At 34.6% G+C, this 26039-nt stretch overlaps 1 protein-coding gene across 6 annotated transcripts in view; it reads left to right on the top strand.

Annotated features, from left to right (window-relative positions):
- Itgb8 (integrin subunit beta 8) overlaps positions 1-21504 on the top strand; it is a 101017-nt gene extending 79513 nt beyond the window's left edge. For 5 of the 6 annotated variants that reach the window (XM_087206679.1, XM_004839576.3, XM_087206678.1 and 2 more), the window contains 6 exons: positions 630-764; positions 3144-3549; positions 6026-6251; positions 7338-7444; positions 10130-10293; positions 10387-15916. In XM_087206679.1, the coding sequence (XP_087062805.1) occupies positions 630-764; positions 3144-3549; positions 6026-6251; positions 7338-7444; positions 10130-10293; positions 10387-10509 (1161 nt within the window). In that variant the 3' untranslated portion in view covers positions 10510-15916. Of the gene's footprint in view, positions 1-629; positions 765-3143; positions 3550-6025; positions 6252-7337; positions 7445-10129; positions 10294-10386; positions 15917-16712 lie in introns of those variants that run through there. The other variant, XM_021254136.2, reaches the window with a different exon arrangement.
- Positions 21505-26039: the final 4535 nt, after the last annotated feature.

The following is a 26039-nucleotide window of genomic DNA, read 5'->3' as shown; positions in this document are numbered from 1 at the left end:
AGGCCCTATTTTAGAATTAAGTATTGGAACAAATTCAATTGACACAGGCAAGCCTTGGGGACTTGAAAAAAAATTTAGGTCATTCTTGGAGCATTAGAACCATGTCTGTCAGAGAATTCTTGTGCCTACAGTATAAAAATGTTCTCCCCAAGGAGTACCCTTCAACTCTATCAGAAGACATTCTGGCATTCATGACACTCAAAGTGCTTGAAATTAAAATGTTTTTTAGCCCAACATGTCAGAAGCAAGTAGTCAAAATTCACTCTTTATAATGTGTTCTCGGTGTGTTATTTAAACTTTATCAAAATACAAGTAGTACTGAATTTTAAAAGATTACTTTTGTGACCCAGGCTGAATGAGAAATAACTTGGAAATGATCAAAAAGCAGCCATAGATATGTGTGTGCAAACAGAAAATTTAAAAGCAGATAATCTAGTCCTTCAGTATTTCTTACACATTTCAAATATAATTGGTTCATTTTGTGAAAACAGATTTTAATTCATCTTTTTATACAAAGATTCTGATTTAGTTAGAAATTAAATCTAGAATGATTTAATAATCCTGACTCTGCATGGTTGCTTACATTTGAATTTACTGTGGTCAGTAATTAAAAAATGATCTCTTTGCAGAAGCTTATTTCAGAAGTGAAAGTTCAAGTGGAAAACCAGGTACAAGGTGTCTATTTTAACATAACTGCCATCTGCCCAGATGGGGCCAGAAAGCCAGGCCTGGATGGGTGTGGAAACGTGACAAGCAATGATGAAGTATGTAGCCACGCTTTCCTCACTTAAGATACACTCCATTTTTTGGCATGCTTTCTTGCAGAAATATCAAACCATTCTGAAAAACTACCGGCTCCTCTGAAGAATCTTATTTACACTTCAAAGTAACTATCATTGTCTCTTCTGACAGTTCCTTCTTGTTTTCATTCAAATGACTATTCTCTCAATCTTTCATGTTAAAATAAATAAACACACTATTTTAAACACTTACTCAGTAGTAGTAACTTCACACTTTGGTGTCACAACCAGTATAGATAAGGAAAACTCAATCTCTTTAAACAAGTAGTAACTATAATTATAATGATGCTAATGCCTTTTTAGTCCCTAACTGCTCATTCTCAGAATAAATGTGAGGCTGAAAGTAATTCACTACAGGAGAGAATAGAGAAGTTTAGAAAGGCTAAGAATTCCAAACTCTTTCACTCTGTGATTGTCTCAATACATTCATGACGAGGTAAGGAACTTTGTTACAATGAAGAGAACCATTTAACCAAAAGGGCATGAAAGTGAAGCTCAGATGATAAAAGGATCAGGAATTGGCCCAACAGAGAACAGAAAATGCTTTTAGAGGAAATCCTTGTAGGGTGAAGTGGTTTTTAGTTAGTCATTTACCTCTTGAGGCATCCATTATCTCATTTTTAAATGAATGGCTTGGACTAGATATTTAATATCTCTTCCTTCTAACTTAAGATTCTATAATGTTATTAATTATTTCAGTGTCATGTTATAGAGAAAAAATTAAAAGAATATTCTAATACTTTAAAATTAATGAAAGAGAACTTTCTCTTTCAAGTGTATTTTTTCCTCTTGAATTTTCCAATTTGTGGGTAATGTAATTGTGCCTACAAAGTACAACTTTTGTATTTTAAATTAGTTATCACAAGTTTCTAATTGTGCAATTCCCTCTGTAATAATCCCTTGGATTTTATTCAAAAGATTTATACCATTTACAAAATACACATTTGGTTTCCATTAACTTGAGAGAAAGTATTTTTCTAGCAAAAGATAACACATTTATTTTCTGAAAAATTAAACACAAAACCACAAAATCTCAAGTTTAGAAGAATGGTTTTCCTTACTTCTTATCTTTTTTTGTTTTGTTTTCTCTGCCTACATCCCTTTCCCCCTTTACTTCCAACCAAATATTATAAACAACTTGATTTTCAGAATAGTCATCTGACCTCTTAGTTATTTAAGCCCCAAATTTTGCTCTACTATTAGTAATGGCATTGATAACATTGTCCTACACATCTGGTAATTTTTAATATTCATAAAGACAAAAATATTTTAAGTACAACACAAACTGTATAAATTTTAATATTGTAATAATGATTCCAATTCCTAAGGCAGAGATAATCCTAAATTTAGATATTTTGTAATCATGCTATATATAATTCCCAACCAAAAAGCCTAGCACAAATTATTTTTAAACTGTAACAAATTTCAGTCCAACATGAAAATACACACACACACACACACACACACACACACACACAGTTATTTTTCCAGAGTTCCTGAAGATATTAAGGTAGATCAAAATATAAATAGATATATTAAATCAATCCCATTGTGAAAAAAAGAAATAGAGAAGAAAGGAAGAACCAATTTCTTCCAGCCTAGTTCTATAGTTCTGAATTAATTTCTCTCACTGAAATATAGGTGTGATTCTGTGTTAAAGTCTTAAGATTTGAAAATGAGTCCTAAGCCTGTTTCCTTGGGTAATATAAGAGAAAATATCATATTTTTCCTCCACTGACAATCTATATAAACTAAAGTTTAACTCTGAAACTTTACTTGGGGCTCTAGTTAAAAAAAAAAAATGTGTATTTGAACATCTCAGAGTTTAAAACTAGTAGAGCAGAAGCCCTTTGTTTTGGTTTATACATCCCTAGTGCCAAATATTCAGCAACCTCAAATTTTCAGAGCTAAATCCAGAAACTGATATATCCTTTGTCAAGCTTTCTAAGAAATCAATTATCAAAAGTGGAAAAGAGGGCTGGGGATTTAGCTCAATGGTTCTGCTGCCTGCCTCTCAAGCGCAAGTTCCCGAGTTCGATCCCCCATACCAAAAGACAAAAAAAAAGTGGAGTAGACATTTCTATAGGCACACTCAGTTCTCTTTAATGATGTACTTTAAGCAATTAGCAATCATTTTTTCCTTTAATTCTCTAAATAAATAATTCTCAAAAAAAATGATAAAAGATTTTTCATCTGCATATGAGACTACACATGTATTTTATAAATACTGTTAATTTCTCTAAGATAGTATATCATATGGATTCAAATATTATTAGCAGAAATAATATTGTCAATGAAAATTTAAAAGATGTAAATATATTTTCTTTTTCTTCTGACATTTAGGTTCTTTTCAATGTGACAGTTACAATGAAAAACTGTGATGTCACAGGAGGGAAAAGCTATGCAATAATCAAACCGATTGGTTTCAATGAAACCACTAAAATTCATATACACAGAAGCTGCAGCTGTCAGTGTGAAGAGCACAGAAGACCGAAGGGGAAGTGTGTAGATGAAACTGTTCTGGATTCCAAGTGCTTGCAGTGTGATGAGAGAAACTGTCATTTTGATGAAGATGGATTTCTGTCTGAAAGTTGCAAGTCACAAAAGGACCAACCTGTTTGCAGTGGTCGAGGAGTTTGTATTTGTGGGAAGTGCTTATGTCACAAAACTAAGTTTGGAAAAGTTTATGGAAAATATTGTGAAAAGGATGATTTTTCTTGTCCGTATCACCATGGAAATCTGTGTGCTGGTGAGTATAAATATGTACAGATAGTTTTGAATAACCGCTATCACAGTAGCATTTATGTTAACATATATTTAAATCACATTATAAATTGCCACCACTGAATCTGAATTTAATGTGCAAAGTTTTATAAAATTAGTCCATGGCAATAGATTTATAGCACATGATTTATATATTTATAACTTCAGTATACAGGATATACTTTCAAATAAAAACCTAAAATTAAGTATTATTTTCATGTATTCCTTGATCTGGGAAAGAATTACACTAGAGAAGGATATTACTGATAATGGCTGACATGTTTATTGGAAGAATAAGGGTATTCTTCCACAGGGTTTGAATCATTCTGGCAAATGGTCACTCCCTGCAGCTTACTCAGAGGATTTTATTTCTGTCAGGATAAGCGGAAGTGAACTGTAAAAATACACTTTTCATTCACTGGAAAATTCTTAATGCATCATCATAGATGATATTGTAACTCTGTGGCAATTTAAACCTCACCAGTTTATTTTTGGAATATCACCAGCAACAGACTTGCCAAAGGACAGCATTCTCCAAGAAAATACTGGATACTAAGTAATCTAGAAAATTAGTCCCTATGGCCACACACAGACCAAATTTTAAAATGAAATAAGTTAAAATAAAAATCGTGTAAGGATTACTTTTTGGCTAATTCAGTTTACTGCCACCTGCAGGTTAGAGTCCACAAAATCTGTGCATTGTTTGAAAGTTAAAGTAGTTTTTAAATAAGTTAAACTACTTGGTGTCTGAATTCTGTAATTTTTTTTTCATGGTAGTGTAGAAAATTCACTTATCGTGAAAGCATCTTTTTAGTATTTGCATGTTAGTAGATAAATATTTGTTAAATTATTGATGCATAGAAATAATTCATTGTCCTAGGCATATGAAAATTAACAAACATATAAAAAAATTTTCTATTCTTGTATAAGCTAAAAATTTCACCAGTATTAGTTCAATGTGCAATGGCAAATTGTCTTTTTATTTCATTTCACATATACAGTGTTTTATATCCCAAACATTTATTCAGCTGTAACTAGAATTGTAGGGTAGGCTGAATTAAAAGTGACTTTAAAATGAACCAACAGTTGTCGATTATACTATACAGAAAAAGGAAATACTATTTTACAGGGAAGAAAAAGAATTTTCTGAGATCATTACCTATAGCTGTCAGTCTCCTAAAGAGGTTTCAGATACATTTGAGAGTCCCAGTTTCTGCAGTGGAGTATCAAAAATCAGTGTACTGATCCTTCTGTATGACTGTGGTACAGACCCACAAGCAGTTGAGAATCTGCTTTGCATGTGTGTGTATAAGTGCAAACTGCAGGGCTGACATGCATTTCTCCACTAGTCTCCTCTGGGAATAAAAACACATGTTCACAGGTCATCTAGCTATGATTTGGCATGCAGGCTGTACAAGAATCAGGGTCTGGCAGGCGTTTGTTTGGCCTGGATCTCATTAGTTTTACACTTGCAAATTGAGCTGATCCAACGTTAGACTCTATGGGACACTTAACCTATGATGTGCTCAGCACTAAGAGAAGGGAGAGAAGGAGTGAGGGAAAGGAGGGAAAGAAGGAAAGGAGGGTAAAATGAAGGAAAGGGGAGAGGAAAAAAATGTTGGTTATTCTGTAGCCAAATAAGCTTGAGAAGTACTATGTAACCCTGTAAATTGTACTCCCTCTTGGAGACTTCAAGTTCACATTGGCATATTAAATCTTGGTCACTGAGTCTAAAATCCACTTAATTATGTATAACTTGTGTTTCCTCAACATATTTATCACATAAATGCCCTTCACCACCAACTCCCCATGAAACACACACACACACCCATACACACACACACACACACACACACACACACCATCTTCCTTTTTCTCTTACACTTACCAGCTAACAACCTGGATTAGGCCTGCCCCAATAACCAACTAAATGATATTCTGTGGACGTGAAAGGATAGTTTAAACTTCTCAGAAGACCTGATCTTTAAACCCAGCCTGAGCAACCCTGGAGCAGCAGCAGTGTTTGTCCTGCAGTCTTTCAGAGTTGTCAGTGGCCTTGGGCAATAGTGAGACTGCAGTAATTGAATACACTGTTGAAGCTCTTAATCGAGTATTCATATGTTCCCATCACTTCAGCTCTTGTAGCTTCTTTATATTTATGTGTTTTAATTTAAAACTGAATCTACAATGACATTGAAGTAGTCTGGCAGCCACCAAAGCAGGAGCTCCCTTTACACTTGTTAGCACGCTGTATTAGTATGGGGAGATGATCTACAATAGAACAGTTTTAAAAATAGACACTCCTAAATGCTGGCACCATTTATGTCAGATACAAACTGATGCTGCTTCCATTCACTTGACTGCCAGTGTGTTTCCATGGAGATGGGAGGGGAATGCAGGCTTGGAAACTCCACAAAGCCAATGGTCTCCATTGCTTAGATCCCAGTGTGACTCTGTTGCAGGGCACGGAGAGTGTGAAGCTGGCAAGTGCCAGTGCTTCAGTGGATGGAATGGGGATCGGTGCCAGTGCCCATCAGCATCAGCTCAGCACTGTGTCAATTCGAAGGGCCAGGTGTGCAGCGGAAGAGGCACGTGTGTGTGCGGCAGGTGTGAGTGCACCGATCCCAGGAGCATCGGCCGCTTCTGTGAACACTGCCCCACCTGCCACACAGCCTGCAGTGAAAACTGGTATGAAGTCTCTGTCCCCCATACACTGAAGACAGGCCTTCAGGACACCTGGTTTTTTTCTTTATTATCCCTTCCTTAAACTTCATAGCTGCCAGATAAATTGTTACCATCGTACCCAAAAAGTAATTGAATAGGGAATTTGAGGAATCGGATTCCAATATTGGGTCACTAAGTAGCTGCAGGAGGCAACAGAATAAATCCAGGTATTCACAACACAGGTTTTTTTTGTTTTTTTTTTTGAAGTAAGTTTTGAAGAAGAGGAGCTGCCTGCTACCCAGCTGGCTACTAGTTAATTGCATGATTAGGACATGTCTTAAAAGTGTGTGGGGCAAGGAGAAGGGAAAAGGGACTTAAATAAAAAGAGAAAATGGAATGAAAAAACCAGAAATGGAGGTTTTGTAAATGGGGAATGGAAGAGGGTTGAAGGAAGGAGAGGGTGATGGGAAAGAGAATTAAGATATATCATGTACAGACACAAATTTCCCATGATGAATGTCATCATTATGTATAGCAAATATATACTGATAAAAACTCCTCTGTGCCTTAATTTCCTGATATAGAGAATGAGGATAATAACAATGCTTTGCTACAGTTCTGTGAAAGAATTAAATGACTTGCATAAAAAACATCCTCAGTGCATGGCAGTCACTGAGTAAATGTTAGCTGTTATTGTTGTGCTTTATTTTTATTATTTTAATGATTAAAAATGATGGTAGCTATGAAGCAGTCTAGAAATGTGATCCATATATGAAAGGTGACACATTAAATGAAAGTAACATTATTGTTTTGCACTAATATTTTTCCAGTAACAATTTTAGACTTGCTCAGAGACCACTAATCTAAACATCACTGTACCTTCCAATTTGTTTTATTCAAATTTTTAAAACATTTACTTCCTCACATTGCAAGATTTCATAATTGTGTGTAGTAATTTATTTAGGTCATTTAGAAATGCAGTATTTTAAAATAATGGTGTGATTTTTCTAGTGTACCTTATCAAAATTTACATTATTGTATTTCTCCATAGAAAACATTACAGCCTATTCACATTTTTAAAGAATAAATGTTTTAAATTGGCCCTCACAGGAATTGTATGCAATGTCTTCACCCTCACAATCTGTCTCAAGCTGTACTTGCTCAATGTAAAACCTCATGTGCTCTCATGGATCAGCATTATGTGGACCAAACATCAGGTAAGTCAAAGGTTCATGCTCAAAGCATGCAGGGTATGTATTGAGGCCCCGTAACTAACTATCCTAAAGAAAAGGCTAATGGCTTTGACTCTGGTTTCATTATAAAACACTGCTTTATTTTTTAAACAACTTTATTGAGGTATCACAGGCAGGCAAAAACTGCACATATTCATGTATCCATTTTAGTGAACGTACAATTCTTTTGTTTAAATCTCTCAGAGATGGTGTTCCTGACTAGTTAGGTTTTCCATCTCATCTTCACAGCTCTCTTTCCATACTAAGCACCTCCATGGAGGGGCCTCCAAATGAATTGGCTAGAAAGGCTTCAGTTAAGCCCAAAATATGGGTTCCCCATGTAGACTCACTTCACTAAGAGGTAAGATCTACAGAGCCATCATTTTCCTTCATAACTCAAACTTACTTCCAGTTCAGACCATCCTTATATCTAATCAACATTTGCTCTGATATTTCAGGTGAAGCCATAAAATTCTGAGCAACAATGATCTGCTTTTACAATATATGTAACTTCCAAAGAGCATTCCTGAACTTCTCAATCCACAGTTTAGGGTGAATATAACTGTGGCATAATGAAAAGGATATGGAACTTTTAGCCTGAGTACCTTAGCCTAAAGCCCTTTGCATTAGTAGTTAGGAAATACCAGCCCTCCCAAAAATTTCCCTGAGCATCAGTTTCCTCATCTGTGAAAGGAACGTAATACCAACCTCAAAGTCTGTAAAACATTAAATGAGAGTGCAGAGAAGAACAAACTTTCTCCCAAGCTTTGTTTTCTTTTTCTTTCACATCTACATTGATCATAGCCCATAATGAATTTGGCTCTGAAAAGAGCCCCATGTGCTGCCAGCTGGGGCTGCAGCAATCACTTCAGAAAGCCAAGTGCCTTTCTAATAAATAGGGCCCTTACTATTAACATGTCATTTATTATGTTAAGTAAACATTACTCTGACTTAAGTGTTGTTACAAATAGTATTCCCTTAAAACTCCTTAGGAAAAGCCCTGGCCTGACCTAAACTAAGAAAAGCATAGGTCAGGGATAAATGTTTGAGCATCCATGACAGCATTTAAAAATGTCCTCTGTCTTAATCCATGAGAACTACTTGTGAAATGTGTCGGTAGCTAGAGGACTTCCCTCCCCTTGACAACTATTGTGCAAGAAGAGGGAAAGGGCATTTCTTAGGCACCTCAGTTATCTGCCCACTCAGTCATACTTAAAGGGTCTCCTTTTGGTCTCTCTGGCTAAGCTCCCACCTGGAGAAGAGCCAGAAAGTAGGACCACACCACGTGCCCCTGCTGAGGATTTGCCTTAGCAACTGAGTGGCCTGAGTCAGCAAAGGGAAATGACAGTCTGTCCACATAAATGGCAGGAGGGCCATTAACCAGAAGGTGACTGTGCTGCACTCAAAGGGCTCCTTTGAACACAGCATTTTGGATTCTGTCTCCCTGAGATCTGTAACAATGGAAGAGTTGCATTAGAATCTGGCATTTCCACCCCAATGAGTAGCCCAAGGGTCTGCCTTTGACCTTCTTTTCAAGGTCCCTTATCACTGACCAAAAGAATCTGGGCTCTGTGGCACAGGACCTCTCGCCCTTGTCACTGAGTTCTTGCCTTACTCAAGAGCATATTTGGCCATCACTACAAGTTCAGGCCCACAGCACCCATGATTGGATGATGCGCTGTTCCCAGCCTTGGCAAGTCCTCTTGCTAGAGGCCTACTCAGTTACAAGGGAGACTTCGGCGTTTAGACAAAGTTCCCAAAGTCTGCAGAATGGGCGGAGGAACACATGCTTCTTCAGGCCAGGAAGTAATTTTACAAATCTGGGGCAGCTGGTGAGTTCTGTGGAATACTAGCTATTGTGCAATGCTGTTCCTCTAGGTTGGGGTGATACATCTGGCAATAACCGAGTCAGCCACAGATTTTCTAGTGAGAGTTTGCCAAAGGACGGTGCTAACACAGAGGGTTAGCATGCCTCTCCTTTTAATACAGCATTTCTTTCTCCAGCTAGAAATTATTTGTTCCTGGAAAAATGCATAATTAATTTTAAAAGCAAATAGAATAGGTTTGGTTAAGAGAAGTAAAACATAAATTAATATAAAGAGAAGTGTGTATTGTCCCAAATTAGACACTCCTATTTCCTGAAGAAGCCATGTGTGGTAATAATGAAATCTTATGCTGTAATTTCAGGGGATATATTTATTCATCTATTAGAGTGATAACTGACTTAGTTCTGCAGGTGTTTATTTTCCATTCGCAATGTGCAACAAATGAAGAGAAAGCATAATAACAGATATATATATATGTATATATATATGCCCAGAGTTATTAAATACATTTTCCACTTAGTGCTCAACAGTACACACCACAAAAATTGCTCCTTGTTCTATCATGGATAAAATTATATTTGGGTAAAGGACTTAAAAATATTCCAACTGATACAATTATAGGATCTAGGTGCAAAGAAATAATGTTATTAAATGCTTTAATTGTGGCTACTTTCTAAAGGAAGGTTGTATGTTGAAAATATTTTAATGATAAATGTTCAATAAAGAGTAAGAGTCCTCTGACTTGAAATGTGGATTTGTAAATTGAAATGTGAATATCATTTACTTGATAGAATCCTTTGATTTATTCATTCTGATTTTTAATGTTTATTTTGTTTTATTACAGAATGTTTATCCAGCCCAAGCTACTTAAGAATATTTTTCATCATATTCATAGTTACTTTCTTGATTGGGTTGCTTAAAGTCCTTATCATTAGGCAAGTGATACTGCAGTGGAATAGTAATAAAATTAAGTCCTCATCAGATTACAGAGTTTCCACCTCAAAAAAGGTCAGTGAATCTTTAAAAAGGATGATTATCAGTATGTTAGTGCCTAGCAATATTTAGGGCCTAAATTAACAATAATATTTCTTCTGTATCAAGGATACGTTGATTCTGCAGAGCGTTTGCACACGAGCAGTCACCTATCGACGTGAGAAGCCCGAAGAAATAAAAATGGATATCAACAAATTAAATGCTCATGAGACTTTCAGGTGCAACTTCTAAAAAAATATTTTAAAATACTTTGTGGGAAACTGGATTTTTAATAATTGCTCCTAAAAATATAAATGTAAAAGTCACAGGAGGAAACAAATTGTTCAAGATCATGCCAATTGCTGGTTGTATATTCGAATGAAGACTGACATGCATCCTCATTGCCATGTGACTCACATAGCTGCTGAATTTTTCAGAGAAAAATGTGTCTTACTACTGTTTTGAGACTAGTGTCATGTAGCACTTTACTGTAATATATAACTTATTTAGATCAGCATAGAATGTAGTTCATCTGAAGAGCACTGATTACACTTTACAGGTACCTGCCATTCCTGCGCTTCCCAGAGAGACACAGCATTCTTGGACAGGATAGCACTGTGTCACTACAAGGGTGCACCCCTGCCCAGAATATGCAGATGAGCAAATAGCCCGGCAGTTACATACTAAGACTGCCAAACACATCAACTATTGGCAGTGATTAGCCAAGAATGACTAGACTCGTTCAGGAGTGAACAGACAGTACTTTACTCTTAAGGGATATTGCTTGTGAAACTGTGTAGTTTGATGCATGTGTTTGTGGTCTCCTTTTTACAAAACGGAAACTAATTCTAACCTTCTCTCCTCTTTGCATTATTTTCATTCCTTCCAGGATAAGTTTATATATGTCACAGATGACTGGATTAAATAAGTGCTGAGGTACTACTGTCATAAAAAGCCTGTAATATAATGTCACTTTATTAGAATAAGTGGTTTTAAAAACTGAATGTTAAGAAAGAACACTGTAAAGTATCATCTAAACCTGAATAGATTCAGTATCTAAAGATGTAGTATCTTCTTACCTGGTAAACTGGATGGATTATTTCACCATTTCATTAGTCTAATATGTAAATTGAAATTTACAAGACCATGAGAAACTGCCTCAAGCTAAGTCCCACAACTTGTGAATGAATTTCCTAAGATTTTACCCCAAGTAGATATCAACATTTTCCAAATGAAAAGGTATATATTTTTGACCCTTCAATGAAACCTAAATATATTCTTTCCGTGAATTCACCCCAACTTGACCCATCAGATTTCATAAAAGTGTCAAACTGGAGGAGGAAAGGTGATGTCTTAAAAATAAGCTAGTTCTCCCTTAGAGAACTGAAGCTTAGTAAGTTTAAATGATTTCTCAAAGAAACATCCAAGTGATGAAGTGGCAGCATTAGGTTAAGAATTTATGTCTTCTAATTGCAAGCCAGTGCTCATTGCACAATAGCATGCTACCTCTTGAATCTTTACAATACTCAATTGGCAAAATTTTTAAATGTGATTTACTGATGTTTTAAGTATATAGGTATGATAAAATGTCAAAGCAAGGTAGAGAAGACCAATACAAACTGAATTGTCCATAATTGACTTCCAATCTTTCCTCTAATCAGCATCATGGCATGACACAGGGGAATCTCTTCACACTGCAACCTATGAACAGCACCCCCTGGAGTTGTGCTGTGCTCAATTCCAGACTTTGCTAAGGAGACCTGTGAGCCCTAACTTCTCCAAAGGAAACTTCTTCACATGCCATACCCCTACAGACCTATTCAGTCTGAGTTTATTGGCTAGCAGTACAACTGTCCAGTGTGAAATACAATTTTATCTAAGACAGCAAATAAAATTATTTCAAATGTCTTCTTATAAATAACTTCCCAAATTTGCTGTCTTCCACCATTTGAGTGAAAGTTCTAGATGAAAACTAATCTCCATCCTGTATTCTGGCCTAGAGAGAACTGAAAAAGAAATGTAAGTTGTTCTGAACCAAACAAGCACAACAGCTCCATTAACTGTCCTCAATAGCTAGTAGTTATGATGCTAAATTGAACATAATTTCCTTCCCCAAACAAGAGATTGGGAACATTGACTTAATTCTGTACTGTGACTCACCTATGTAAGAAACTTTGGTTACTAACGATGATGTAAAAATTGTATTTTGTAGCCTAATGTATATAAGCATCCTTTTATAAATACATAAATACATGGATGCCTGAAAACCCACCAAAATAAAAAAGTAAAAGATATCTATTACCTAAAATGCTGACACTTTAAAACTTAACATTACAGTGTTTGTGAACAATAAATTAATTATTGTAAGGAATGAGAAAATCAGCATAATAAAATGAAATCCTAAAAAATTAAAGATTTATATATTTTATACCCTCACTTGTTTGCACTAACTTTAAAATGGACCAAGGCTGTTATCATAGGATGGAACAAACTTCCTTGTAGGCAATTCAGTGCTACATGATGATTGTAGTTATCTTGGGATTGTAGTTATTGGGATGTCTTGTGCTTTCTTTTTTGTTTGTTTTTTTACTTAAAAAGCTAATTCTTTAAAGATTTTAGGGCTTATATATTACTTGAATAATTGATGTTTTTCTGTGTAATGGTTTGTGAAAAGATAATTAATATTTGACTAGTTATACTTAATTAAAAGATAAGGGGAAACAGGGTATTCTTAGATTAAATAATTTATGTAAATAGAGCCTATTTTCAGCTACTATGACCACAACAGCCTTTTGAGATTCATGGATATTAAATACAATTAATGAAACTTTAGCCTGCTAACAAAATTAAGAACTCGAAAAACACTTTGGTACAGTATCATGTTTATTCCCTAAAATCTGTTAATGACTAACAAGAAATGTACCACACATACACTACAACATAACTGTATGCAACTGATTTCTCTGGGACACCTTTACACTGTTGTACACATATGTTTATACATATCTGATATATTTTTTTGAAATTTGGTAGTATTTATTAAGCCATAGACATTCTTTAGAAAACCTAAAAATTTGCTAAAATTCTGATTATGTCCAAGATGTTCAATTTAACTTTGGTTTATAAATATAACAAAAAATCTAGGTGTTTCTGGAGGCAAATTTTTCAGAACTCAAAAAAATTAAAATTAATGGATACATCAGAACAATATCTCACCAAAGAATAAATCCCAAATATTTACAGTACTTGTTTCATTTCCACTGAAGATATTTTATGTATAAGAACAGACATCCATGAAACACTGAAATAGTTTATGTTAGACTTTGAAAATTTTTCTCCACGGAATTTTACTCCTCCTGGTACCTGTAGACTAGATTAGACTCACAGGCTTTTCCTTCCTTTCCTGACTCATATTTTTCCACTTACATTTCCCAAGAGATTTCCCTAAAACTGTAAGCACAATAAGCCTAATTGTGAAAAATAACAGAATGTAATGGTATAAATAAGATCTTCATTTCCACATATCTCTTACTGATTTTAATATTCATTTGATTCTATGCTTTTAGACAAAGACAGACCCATTAAATACTAAGAATTTAAAATTTTTACAACTCTTTGAGCTTTGTTCCATTTTTAAAGATTCATGATATATATCTTGCCATAAATCTAGCAAGTGAACTTCAGTTACTTGGGTGTTCAATTATGTGCATATTGTATTCTTTTATTTACTCTTAATATTCAAGTTATGACTGTATTGATCTAAATTGACCTTACAGTCTCCACTTAATGCAATGCAAACCTTTTCAAAGGAATATAGAATTTCCTTCTTTCAGATCATTTCCCTTTTATAATTCCTCTATATCAAATTTATTATGTGTAACTGATTATATGTATCCATACGTGTCTCACTGATTTTAAGACACACACTTTTTCAATTTAACAACTATGAAACTGTGATGTCTCCTGAAATTGTTGACATCTTAGGTGCAGTGTTTAAAATAGTTTTGAATAAATATTGCACTAATTCAACTTTAACTAAATGTTCCTGAGTATTGGAATATTCTTTTCTTATAAATGTTTGTGAATTAATTTATCATAACATGGGATGCCAATTTTCAGTACAACTGAATTACGTACAACTCAGTAATGAGCCCAATTTTCCTATTATCAGCTCAGATCCTGTGTACGTTTAAGTTATAAAAGCTCAAATTCCCAAAGGACTCCTGTTTATATTTTATGGTATGAATGATGATTTCAGCAAACCTCATTTAACAGACAAGAATGTGTGGGTTTCTCCAACTTTTCTTAACAAATTTTTATTCTTTCTAATCCTAAGGAATTTTTATATAATCATCTCACATTTAAACAAAATTAACTGGAAAATGTCCCATGAAACCATCATAATTACATGTTACAGCATTTAAAAAAAAAAAAAAAAAGATGTTAGGGGAGGGGATTTAGCTCAGTGGCACTGTGCCTGTCTCATAAGCACAAGGTCCTGAGTTCGATCCCAGTACCAGAAAAAAAAAAGATATTGCAGCATCTTATATCTCTTGTTTCAATGGCAGGAGCAAAATATGATACAACAAATCAGTCTTGTGGAAAATAACTTTCCTCTCCAGTTTTCCTACTTTGTTTTTTTCTTCATTCTTTCTGTTCTTTTGGTGATTTTCTTTCAAATCCATATAATGACAGCTGTAAAATTGCATATTTAAATTATTTTCATTACATGAAATGATGGTTCAGCTCTCTGGGCAGCTTTTAATGAAATACCTGAAAGTAATAACACTACTCTTAATCTACCTGAAATGATTTTCTGCATAAAATTTATCTTCGTAAGCTAACTATATTGAGAAGTTTCTAGCCTCTACAACCAACTTCAATTGTCTAATACAACAGTATAAAAATATTGTAATAATTGAGAATTGAAAATGTGATTTATATAAAGACTTTATCAGCTTTACACTATCCAACAGACAAATGTGATTTTGATAAGATTTCTACTTAATGATGAGTATGGTACCAAGATTTTATGAAAAATATTGAGTATAGAATATTTTTAATTCTAAATTATAAGAAAATACAAATTTGCACATATTAATATAGAAATTCATTTGTGTATATTTAACATACTTTAAAATTACTTTACATGTATCTGCTACTTTACTAAGATTTTTAAACCTTTGCAAAAATTACAAATGTTTTTAAATTATCAGTAACATAATCTTACTATTTTTCACATAACATATACTGCCTTTGTAAAAAAATTAATATAGAATGTATTTTTAAATTAAAATATTTGAATATGAAATAGCTCGGAAAAAAAAGGAAATTCTTCCTGAACATGTTTCATATTATTTCTGGCTTTGGATTATACATATAGTTAAATTGCCTTAAATGATACAAAAGATTCCAAATATGATAATTTCACATAATATACTATGAACCTGCTCACACAATTCTTGATTGACTACTAACTTCTGTCTTATGTATTTATTAAAGAGCTGACACTGTAGATTGTTGTAAGATGTTTATTTTTCTAACAGAGCTTATAACCATTATGACAAGGCATTTAATTAATGCACCATTCTGTTCAAAAGTAGTTGTTAATCAATATGAAATTTTGTGTTTTAAAATAAAATGTAAAGATCTAAGAATACACAGGAGGCTTCTTTATTTGCCATGTGCTACATGACCCTCAACACTACCAGACAATGGCAAATTGTCACATGAGGAGATGTAGTTAACATCTGTTCCCTGTCATTAATAATTCCCTGTCATCAATAGAGGACATTACATAATTTTTTAAAGCTACTACTTCTAGACTATTGTGAGACTAATGATGAAGAGGTAGGCCCATCTTAATTGCCCTTTCCCTTTTCACAGCTGTGCAACAGTGGAAATGAAATGAATGATACAATATTAAAGAACTGAGACAATTTTTCTATCTGCACAAGACTTCTACCATCAAATATATGGTAGAAATCTTGATACAAATGCAACGTGTTCATAATTTCAACTGAAGATTCTAGAGAGTCATACTTAAATGAAATTTATTAGATTCTTGTGTACTGTAGATCCTTCATTTAACCTATAGGAGAGAATAAAGCAAAGAGTGGGAAGCGGGGATACATAAAGCATCATTGACATTTAAGAGTCCCTTTCCTTCAGTAGGTTTTAATAGTTTGAAGAAAGAGATATGGTGTAAGGCACCTTTAGATAAAAAGCTTATTGTGAGAGATCAGATAGAAGCTATCAGAAGGTTTCACCAGGCTTTATTTTTGAGAACTCATCCCAGTTGTGTCTGAACTAGTCTTTCAGATTCAGAATCCTCATTGTGTTATGACTGTTGTTTGGTACCATTCCTCTCTCTTCCCTTTAGTAATAGGATCTAACTCCTGAGTTTTCACAAAGCACACACAACCTGAGACTGAAATTCCCATCCTCCTTTGCAGCTACCCATAGGTACAATGGGATGGAAGAAGTATTATTTCACTGAATCCTCAGCAACACCAACACTATTTTCCTAATGAGGAAAATGAAGCACAGAGAAGTTAAGGATTTTAAACAATTATATATATTCATTCAGTAAGTAGCCAAGGTTGGATTCATACCCTGGTTCATTTTTCTTTCTGTAAGTGATTGATCATATAGATTATAAACTATAGGATAGACTTTACTAGTTCAATATCAGAGGTTCATCTTTGTCCCTTATGCCCCATAAAACATATGCTACAAAGTAGAGGTGCAGACACATATGTACAAATATCACACAGAAAAAAGTAATCAGGCCTTAAAAATGACAAATGAAACTCTAAGTACACTCAAATGTCAGAGTTAGGAGTGTGAGGAGAGCAGAAGGCCCATGAAAGGAGCATTGGTATTTCAGGGAAAATGAGCATGGACATGCTAAAAGGGGAGGTTGGGAGACCAGGGGAATGGTAAAGCATGACCAAAGGGAGGGGTCTCCATCGCATAATACGGAAGCATGGGCTGAGTGTGGTGGTCCATGCCTGTAATCCTAGCACTCTGGAGGTAGAGGCAGGAAGTTCACCAGGAGTTTGAGGTCACCTGGATTACACAGTGAATTCACGGCCAATCTGAACTACATAGCAGGCCCTATTTCAAACAAACGAAAACAAATAAAAATATACAATAGTAAAAGGGAGTAACCTAAACATCCTGGATTATGGAAAGCTTAATTTCTAGCCTAAGAATGTCAAGATTTGGTTACTAGGAAGGAACAAGCTGAAGTTTTTGCATAGACAAGTAATACCATTGGAATTAAATTTGTTGGCATACATTTACATACACCATAATTTTTAAACATTAATTTGTATTCTCCCTAATCCTACATGTAAATACTTTTTAGTATTTAACATATTAAATTACTCTTAGTACTATACTTAAATATTGTTTACTACTGCTATGAAAAAATTTACAAAAGTAGAAAAAATACTAAAAATCCAACTTCTTGGTGGTAATCACTTTTGTATATAATTATATTTTTCAAATTTTTCTATTCACGTTATAGCTATTGTACATGTATTGTTTGTTTATTGTAAAATCTCAAAATATCTAAATATTAAAATTAAATAAATTAATAATTTACTCCATTTCAATCACTCCATTGACCGTTGCCATATATTTCCAGAAAAACACACACACACACTTATTTATAACTAAAAAATAAATACCCTATAAATAATAGGTGCTTTCTGTTCTTTCTGAAGAGTATTAGGGTTTATTTAGTGAAGCATACTTTTTCTTCAAAGGCATATTATTTTTCTATGTGCAACACTTACAAATGTTTCTATAGGTGGATAGCATCCCATCTGTGAAAATGCCACAATCACACCCCATTTTCATCAAGAAAACAATGAGCAGGATATAGTACCAAGTACAAAACATTGGTACCAACCTCATTATTCAACAAGAGGACATTAGTTAAGTTGTTTTTGAAAAGGAGAGAACTGCATATTTACAAAAGAGAAAGTGGCAGCCTGTAGAGAGAAATGTTCATGATGAGAAGGTTTGGATACATCTAGGGGTGAGAAACAGAGAGGCATTTCAAATCATGACAAAGGGAGGCAATTCAATGAGTATGAAGATTTTTTATGAAGAAGTAAAGGTCTAGACAAAGCAAAAAGGAAGAGACTGTGATCTACTGCCCAAAGATTTGAGAGAACTTGGGCATTGGCTAGATAAAGGTGATAAAGGAGTTTGTCATAGAGAATTATAATGTCAACTCCAAAAGACATTGCAGGCTTCTATCCAACCTGGATTAAACTGCCAATCTGGTCTCACAAACCACTTGCTCTTGCCAATCCATGACTTTTAGACTAAATTCTCACTTTATCAAAATATTTAGTCAGACAAAACTAAAGTTGAGAATTTTTAAACCATGTCAATGATTATGCTTTCAAATACTATTAAAATAAACCCAATTAAAATATAAGAAATATATCTTTCAGTATAATTATTTATATGCCAATACTACGGTCATGATTAGAAGCAGTAGTGGACCCTAAGATAATCAAACGGCACTTTTAGTATCAATACAGCAATACTGTAGCACTTATTTCAGCTGATGCATTATTTAGAACTAATGTTAGAACTAGTGTTGCTCTGACCTTTTCCAGTGAGCTACCTAAAGATCAGAAAAACAAAGTTGATACTGTGGTGGTTGCCTATAATCCCAGCACTTGGGAAGGCTGATGCAGGAGAGTCACAAGTTTGAACCCAGCCTGGACACCTTAGTAACCTAGAAAGACCTTGTCTTGAAATAAAAAATAAAAAGCTCTGGAGATACAGCTTTGTGCAAAAGCCCTGGGTTCAAGCCCCATTACACAAGTAGGTACATACATACATTTTTTAAAAATGTTTTAAATCTGAAAATATTTTTCAGACTATACTGTTGAAAGGAAAATGCTTTTGCTGCACTTCAGCATGTGCTGTGCGGCTTTTCCTTAGTTACACTTACAAAGTCCATCCTAACCACCATTAAAGTTATAAGATCCAATTATCTGCTTCAGAAAATTCTAACTTACCTCGAACAATTTTTTTACATTTTTGCCTATTAAATATAGTATAATCGATGAGTGTATAGTTCTTAAAGGGTGGCTTTTGTCAACAGGAGCAGCATCACCTGAAAACCTGTTAGAAATGAAGATATTTGGTCTCCAGCCCCGAGCTTCTGAAGCAGAAACACAGGAAATGAGGCCCAGGAATGAGCTTTAACAAGCTCTTTAACTGGTTCTAATCCCCAACAAGGTTTGAAAACCACTTCCATAAAGAGTGAAGACTGGCTTAGGGAGATCATTATTACAGAGAGTTTTATCCAATTTTGAGGCAAAAATATATTCTTCAAAAATGTATTCAAATTTATCACCATTTCACTAAAATTTGCTCTTATTTTGTAGTAATTCTGCTTTAGTGTGGGCTTGGAAAAGGGAAAAGGTTCAGACTACAATGAATAGCAAAAGGAAAAGAAAATAAATATACACATATATATAAGAGTCAGTCAGACCCAAAGATTAAGTGAATGATCAGGAAAGTAAATAGTTTTCCCATATTGAAAAAAATGAAGCCAGGATAGAAGCTAGAAGATCAACTGTCAATTCAGTATGTGGGAAAAAAGAGAAAAGAAAGGAGACATTGATGAAAAGTACAAATTTAGAAAGTATAAATTGTCCAACTTAATTTTCCATGAAACTCCATCTTGAAGGTAAGTGTGTAGGCATCTGCTATGTTAGGCTTTTGCAAGCTGTGATGTTTTGTATATTCCATTTTTCTACTAAGATACTAAATGGAAATAGATCACAGAAATTTAGGATATAAATTATTGTAGTGAAAAACTACATCTTCTCTTATAAGTGTTTAATATTTAGCTACAGAGAGTGACTGGCTCTCATTTTGGACAAGAATCTAGTTTGGCCCACTAGCAAGAGGGAGCACCAAAGTTAGCCCACAACCTCGCCTCCCAGAACATTACTGAGAAAAGAATCACAGATGAGGAGTGCCATTCCAAGTCAATTAACAAGCCATAGATGATTAGGACAAAGATGCTTTTGCTTTCTGTTTCTCCTAAAGAGGAAGAGCAAATTACTACAAGTAGCAATTTAAAATTTCTCTCTTGTTTGATTATCTTTTTTTTCCCCATTAAGTTTATTGGTACATTTTCGGTATAAAATACAGTTACATTCACCACTGGGATCTTGTACCATTACATGAGTATCTTGGTTCTTATTTTATTCCCCTTCCCCTCCCCTCCCTTCACCCCCTCCACCCTTCCCTATTTGCAAAGACCTTGTTTCCATTTTTTTCCTCTTCTCATATTTTTTCCTTTCCCTTTTTTCCCTTCCCTTACCCCTCACAATTCCCCTGCTTTTTTAGACGTTTTCTTCCTGTTACACAATATCAGTTATACATTTTTAAATTACAATATTAAGATCTAGGAGATATTACCACAGATTTTACAGAATTTAAAAGGATATAGAAAGCATATTACAAAAAAAATTTTTGAAATAAATTTGACAACTTCTAAGAAGTACCTTGGAAGACAAATTAATGAAACTAACTCTGGAGGAAATATAAAATTTGAATAGCACCTATTAAAGAAAGTATATTCCTAGCTTGAAAACCTACCTATATGACAACAGCAAGCTCATAAACATTTTAACTGATAAATTATATCAAACAATTAAAGCAGAAAAAAAAAGGAACACTTCTCCCCTCATTGTAGGAACTCAACATTGTGCTAATCCTAAAACTGGATAAAGATAATAGAAGAAAAAAGTATGAACATAGATAGAAATTTATTTAACAAAACAAACTATTAGAAGTCAGATCTGGCAGGATGTAGAAAGTGGTTTTGTTATAGGGAAGGCAGTGTTGGTTCAGCATTGGAAGATCCACCCCCAAAAGTCATCATTTTAACAGAGGAAAGGAAAAAGCCATATGATCCTGTCACTAGTTGGAGAAAAAGTATTGGACTAAATTCTACAGCTGTTCATGGTAAAAGCTATCAGGAAACTAGAAGTAGAACAGAAACTTCTCAACAGATTAAAGACATGTACTCCATACTTCCAGCAAGAATGCCTTATATGAATGGAGAAGATACAATGCCTTCTCCTTAAGGTGGGGAACAAGGGCAGATATGCTTACTCTTTATCTGTCCATTAAACTTTCAAACCTAGTCCCCACCAAAATAGTCTGGCAATAAAATGACACAACTAGGATAGGATTGGCATGGCAGAAGCAAAATCTTTATATGTAGATGAAATGATCATCTACAGAGAAAATACTAAGAAATCTCTAGGAGCCCCTAGAACTTGTACTTGAATTTAGCAGGATTAGAAAACACAAGGTATATATAAAAATTCAGGTCTGTGTATACTTGCTATAAATGAAGAATTGGATACTGAAATTTAAAAGTTATGTAGGAGTACAAAGGACCTAGAAAAGTTAAAAACAAAAACAAAAACATTGTTGGAAGACATTTAGTACCTAATTTTAAGACTTCTTCTAAAGCTACAGTAATCAAGGCAGTGTTGGTGTAAGGAAAGACATATAGATCATTGGAATAAAACAGAGAATCTAGAAATGGAACCACACATATAAGGTCCACTGAGTTTTGAAAGAATATTTAACATTAGCATTTTATAGAATATAAACTCAATTCAAGAGCCGAGGAAGAGACAGTGTCTTCAGCAAACGGCACTAGAACACCTGGTATCTGTATATAAAAAATTAACCTCAACCCTTTTTTTCCATACATGAAAATAACTTGAAGGGATCTATGAACCTAAATAAGAAAGCCTAAAGGTATAAAACTTTAAGAAGAAATTATAAGGGAAAATATTTATGAATTCAGGGTAGGCAAGAACTACCTAGGATACAAAAAACATGATGTATAAAAGAAAAAAATTGATAAATGAGATTCCATCAAAATTTAGAACTTTAAATGGCATCATTAAAATGAAAAGTAGTCCTTAAACAGACCATATTTACAATACATATACCGGGGATCAAACTCAGGACCTTGTGCTTTCGAGACAGGCGCCAGAAGCACTGAGCTAAATCCCTGGCCTACAATATATATAACCTATGACCAGAATATACAAAGAATTCTTAGAGCTCATTAATAGACAAGCCAATTAAAATGTAGACATAAGAAGATGATAAATAGCCAGAATAGCACAAGGAATGGTGTGCAACTCTAGAATCAGAAAAATACTAATCAGTACAATAATTATACAATCATTAGGGAGATGAAGTTAAAAGTTTTAAAAGCCTTGTCATGACTTTTTCTTTTTGTTGGATTCTCCCCCTTTGCATTTAATTTGTCATGCCCAATGGATTCATTCTGCTGGGCCTCCTGGGGTTGTAATCCTCATAGTCTTTTCCTAGGGTATTGTCTAAAATTTTTTGGAGTGCCGGTTTGGTACTCATGAAGTTCCTGAGGTGCTCTTTGTCATGAAAGTATCTTATTTCTCCATCCATTTTGCAAGATAGTTTTGCAAGGTACACCAATCTGGATTGGAGGCTATTTTCCCTTAGGGCTTGAAATACATCACTCCAAGCTCTTCTTGCCTTGAGCATTTGTGCTGAGAAGTCTGCTGTGATTCTGATAGGCTTTCCTTTGTATGTGATTTGTTTCTTTTCTCTCACTGCTTGTAGAATTTTGTTCTTCTGTTGGGTTTCTGGAATCCTAACTATTATATGCCTATGTGTAGATTTTTTTTTGATTAAGGCTAGCTGGAGTCCTATATGCCTCACTTATCTGTATGTCAAGTTCTTTTCCCCTCCTTAGGAATTTTTCTGCCATCACTTCTGTGAACAGTTTTTTATGTCATCTGAACTCTCTCCTCTTTCTTCATTGACTCCAATCAGTCTTATGTTATTCTTCTTTGCAACGTCTAGCAGTTGCTGGATTGATTTTTTGTGTTCCCTTACATTTTTAAAGCAGTTTTTCTTTTCCTCCTCACTAATTGCAATCTGATCTTCTATATGTGAAATTCTATCCTCACACTGGTTCATTCTGCTGTGCAGACTTTCAATGGAGTTTTTAATCTCTTGGAAATCTGTTTGTATCTATTTTATGGATTCCATTTGTTTCCTATGTTGGGATTCCATCATGTTCCTCAAATCCTCTATTTTTTTATCTGAGTCCTCTCTAGATTTATTAATCATGTCTTGCACCATGAGCAAAATCTTTGCTGTTATCCGAGTAATTATTTCTGATTTCATTTTTCCCGGATCCTCTTTTGTTGCCAGTTCAGAGAGTCCAGGTGGTTGAGTATCAGATTGTTCCATCTCATTTCCCTTTTGGGTTGCTGTAGGTGATCCAGAAGTCTGTTTTTGAAACTTATTTAACTGTCTTCTCATTTCCATGGGAGGGGGTGCTTCTGGCACCCACGTGGCTCACCTTCTCTGCCCTAGGAGCTTGGGATGGCAGTGGGGGAGCTTCCTTCCAGGTGCTGGGACTGGCTCAGCTTCTCTGCCCTAGGAGCCTGGGATGGAGGCAGGGAGCTTCCTTCTGGGTGCTCTTGTTTGATTATCTTAACAATGTATTGCTCATTTCTTAATTTTTGCATCCTTAGTTAGACCATTAGTTACATTTCTTAACTTTTGCTTCCCTATTTAGACTTTTAGTTACTAGAGTGCAAGTATTTTGTCTACAATTTCTCATAAAGGTCTTTATCCAAGAAAATGTGATTTCTTATATATTTTTGATTGGTTAATATCAATGATGAGTCATTAAAGATTTTAAAAAGTAGAAAGTAGCCATAAAAATTCACTTCGAGCCTCAAAGAATTAATAATCAGGCAGACAAATGAAGTACAGGATATAAGAAAGGGCATCTACTAATCTATATATTAGTATGTAGTATAACAGTAATGAAGATACCAAAGACAGTATGAGACATCCAACCATCATTTTCAGATTTTCAACAGAAATAGTATTGAGAAACTGTTATAGGACTCTGAGTCCTTTGGGCTACAAAGTATATAAAGAGAGAGAAGAGAAAGGAGGAAAATAAGAAAGGAAGATAACTAAAAAGAGTTTTTTTGAAAGATCCCTGCCGTCCACTCTACCTTATTTTCAGATGGGGTAAGAGATAGTCCCTACGACCTTCAACCCAATTGGATTTCAAAGGAAACTACTAGAAGCTTTGAAATGTATTCCCCACAATTAGGATTTAAAGAAGCGTAAAAAAAAAAATCTTTGTCATAGCTGAGTGTTAATAAGCTTCAGCCTGGATTCTATCTCCTCCCAGGAAAACTACAGGAGACAAATGGCTAGTACTTGTTTTGTTATGTTTTTCATAATTATAATTACATTTTTATTCTCACTATACATATTAAAACAACATTTGAAACAGAATGAAAAAAATCACCATTTTATTTCCTTTTAAATATCAAGACAATAATATCATACTCTTTTCATAAATCATTTCAATATAATTTATAATTCCCTATTCCCTAAGCAAAGAATCTAAAAAGAACAAAAATCATTTACTTAAAGTTTTTTCAATGTAACTATTATTTTCTAAAATTCATGCATGTGTATATTTTGGTGTACTTCAATTTAATCAGATTACTTTGTATAAAAATTTTTACTATAATCTACATATTTACTCTTCAAATGTTGGTTATTTCTCAATTGTTAATTTCCCAGATCCTTCTGTTAGACTAAGCCCTTTTTTAAAAAATAGAAATTCAAAATATTTTTAATATTTAAAATGATCATCATGCTATCCATTTGTCCTGGAATAAACTGCAAAAATACCAGTGACTAAGCTTAGAATTTCCATTGCCTTGTCCCTGTCCTCTGCTAACATGAACTCTATTTAGGAAGAAAACTATGTAGAACTCTGAATAAAATTAGATGAGTAGAATGGAAACTATATATGCCATCTTCTCATTGTCCTCCATTAATAAGAGATAAATACGCAATTTAAGTTTCTTCCTACTGCCTTAGTCATCTAATAAGAATAAGCATACATCTTATCTCTCCACTCTGGTGAAGGAGAGATAATGGTCTCATTAGTCAGTAATCACCTGAAAACAAGAACAGAACAGAGGAAGCCCACACACTTCCAAAGAATTGGGGAGAAAATAAATGAGATCTTAAAAATGGTGGTGAGTGAAGGTGTCAGTGAATTTTCACTCTTGGTGTAGGTGGTTTAATATGGAAAAGGCAAATGAAGAAAAATGCTACAGGAAAAATCTTTATTACTCATCAGCTTTCACACACACACACACACACACACACACACACACAGAGTATAAGATAGTACATCAGTCATGACACAGTTTGCCACGCTTCCTTCAGTGATTATTAATTTTATGGATCAACCTGACTGGACCACCACACCCAGATAATGTCAGATATTATTCTGGTTATTTCTCTGATGATGTTCTTGGATGAGATTAGCATTTGAATTTGTGGAGTCTGAGTAAAGCAGATTGCTCTCCATAATGTGGTAGGGCCTTATCGTCATCCAGGGAGTTAAAGCCCTGATGAGAACAAAGGGTGACCTCACTGAGCCAATAGACCACCCACAGCCTTTTCCGCAGTCCCTGCTCCTCCTGGATCCTTAGTAGACTACCTTTGGACTTGAACTGCAACTCCTGCCTCAGTCTCCTGCCTGCCAGCCTCTCCCATCTGATTTTGGACTTTCCAAGTCTCCACTATCACAGGAGCCAGTTCCTTAAAATATCGCCTTCCATGATTTCTCTTACCATAAGCAGCCTTCTTACTGTAATTTCCCTTAG

This window comes from Heterocephalus glaber, unplaced genomic scaffold (genome assembly GCF_053883595.1).
Source record: "Heterocephalus glaber isolate CG9 unplaced genomic scaffold, H.glaber_assembly_v1.0 deba00000676, whole genome shotgun sequence".
NCBI classification, from domain to species: Eukaryota; Metazoa; Chordata; class Mammalia; order Rodentia; family Bathyergidae; genus Heterocephalus; species Heterocephalus glaber.
Note: the sequence above shows the minus strand (reverse complement) of the source record. Positions and strands in the feature narration are given on the sequence as shown.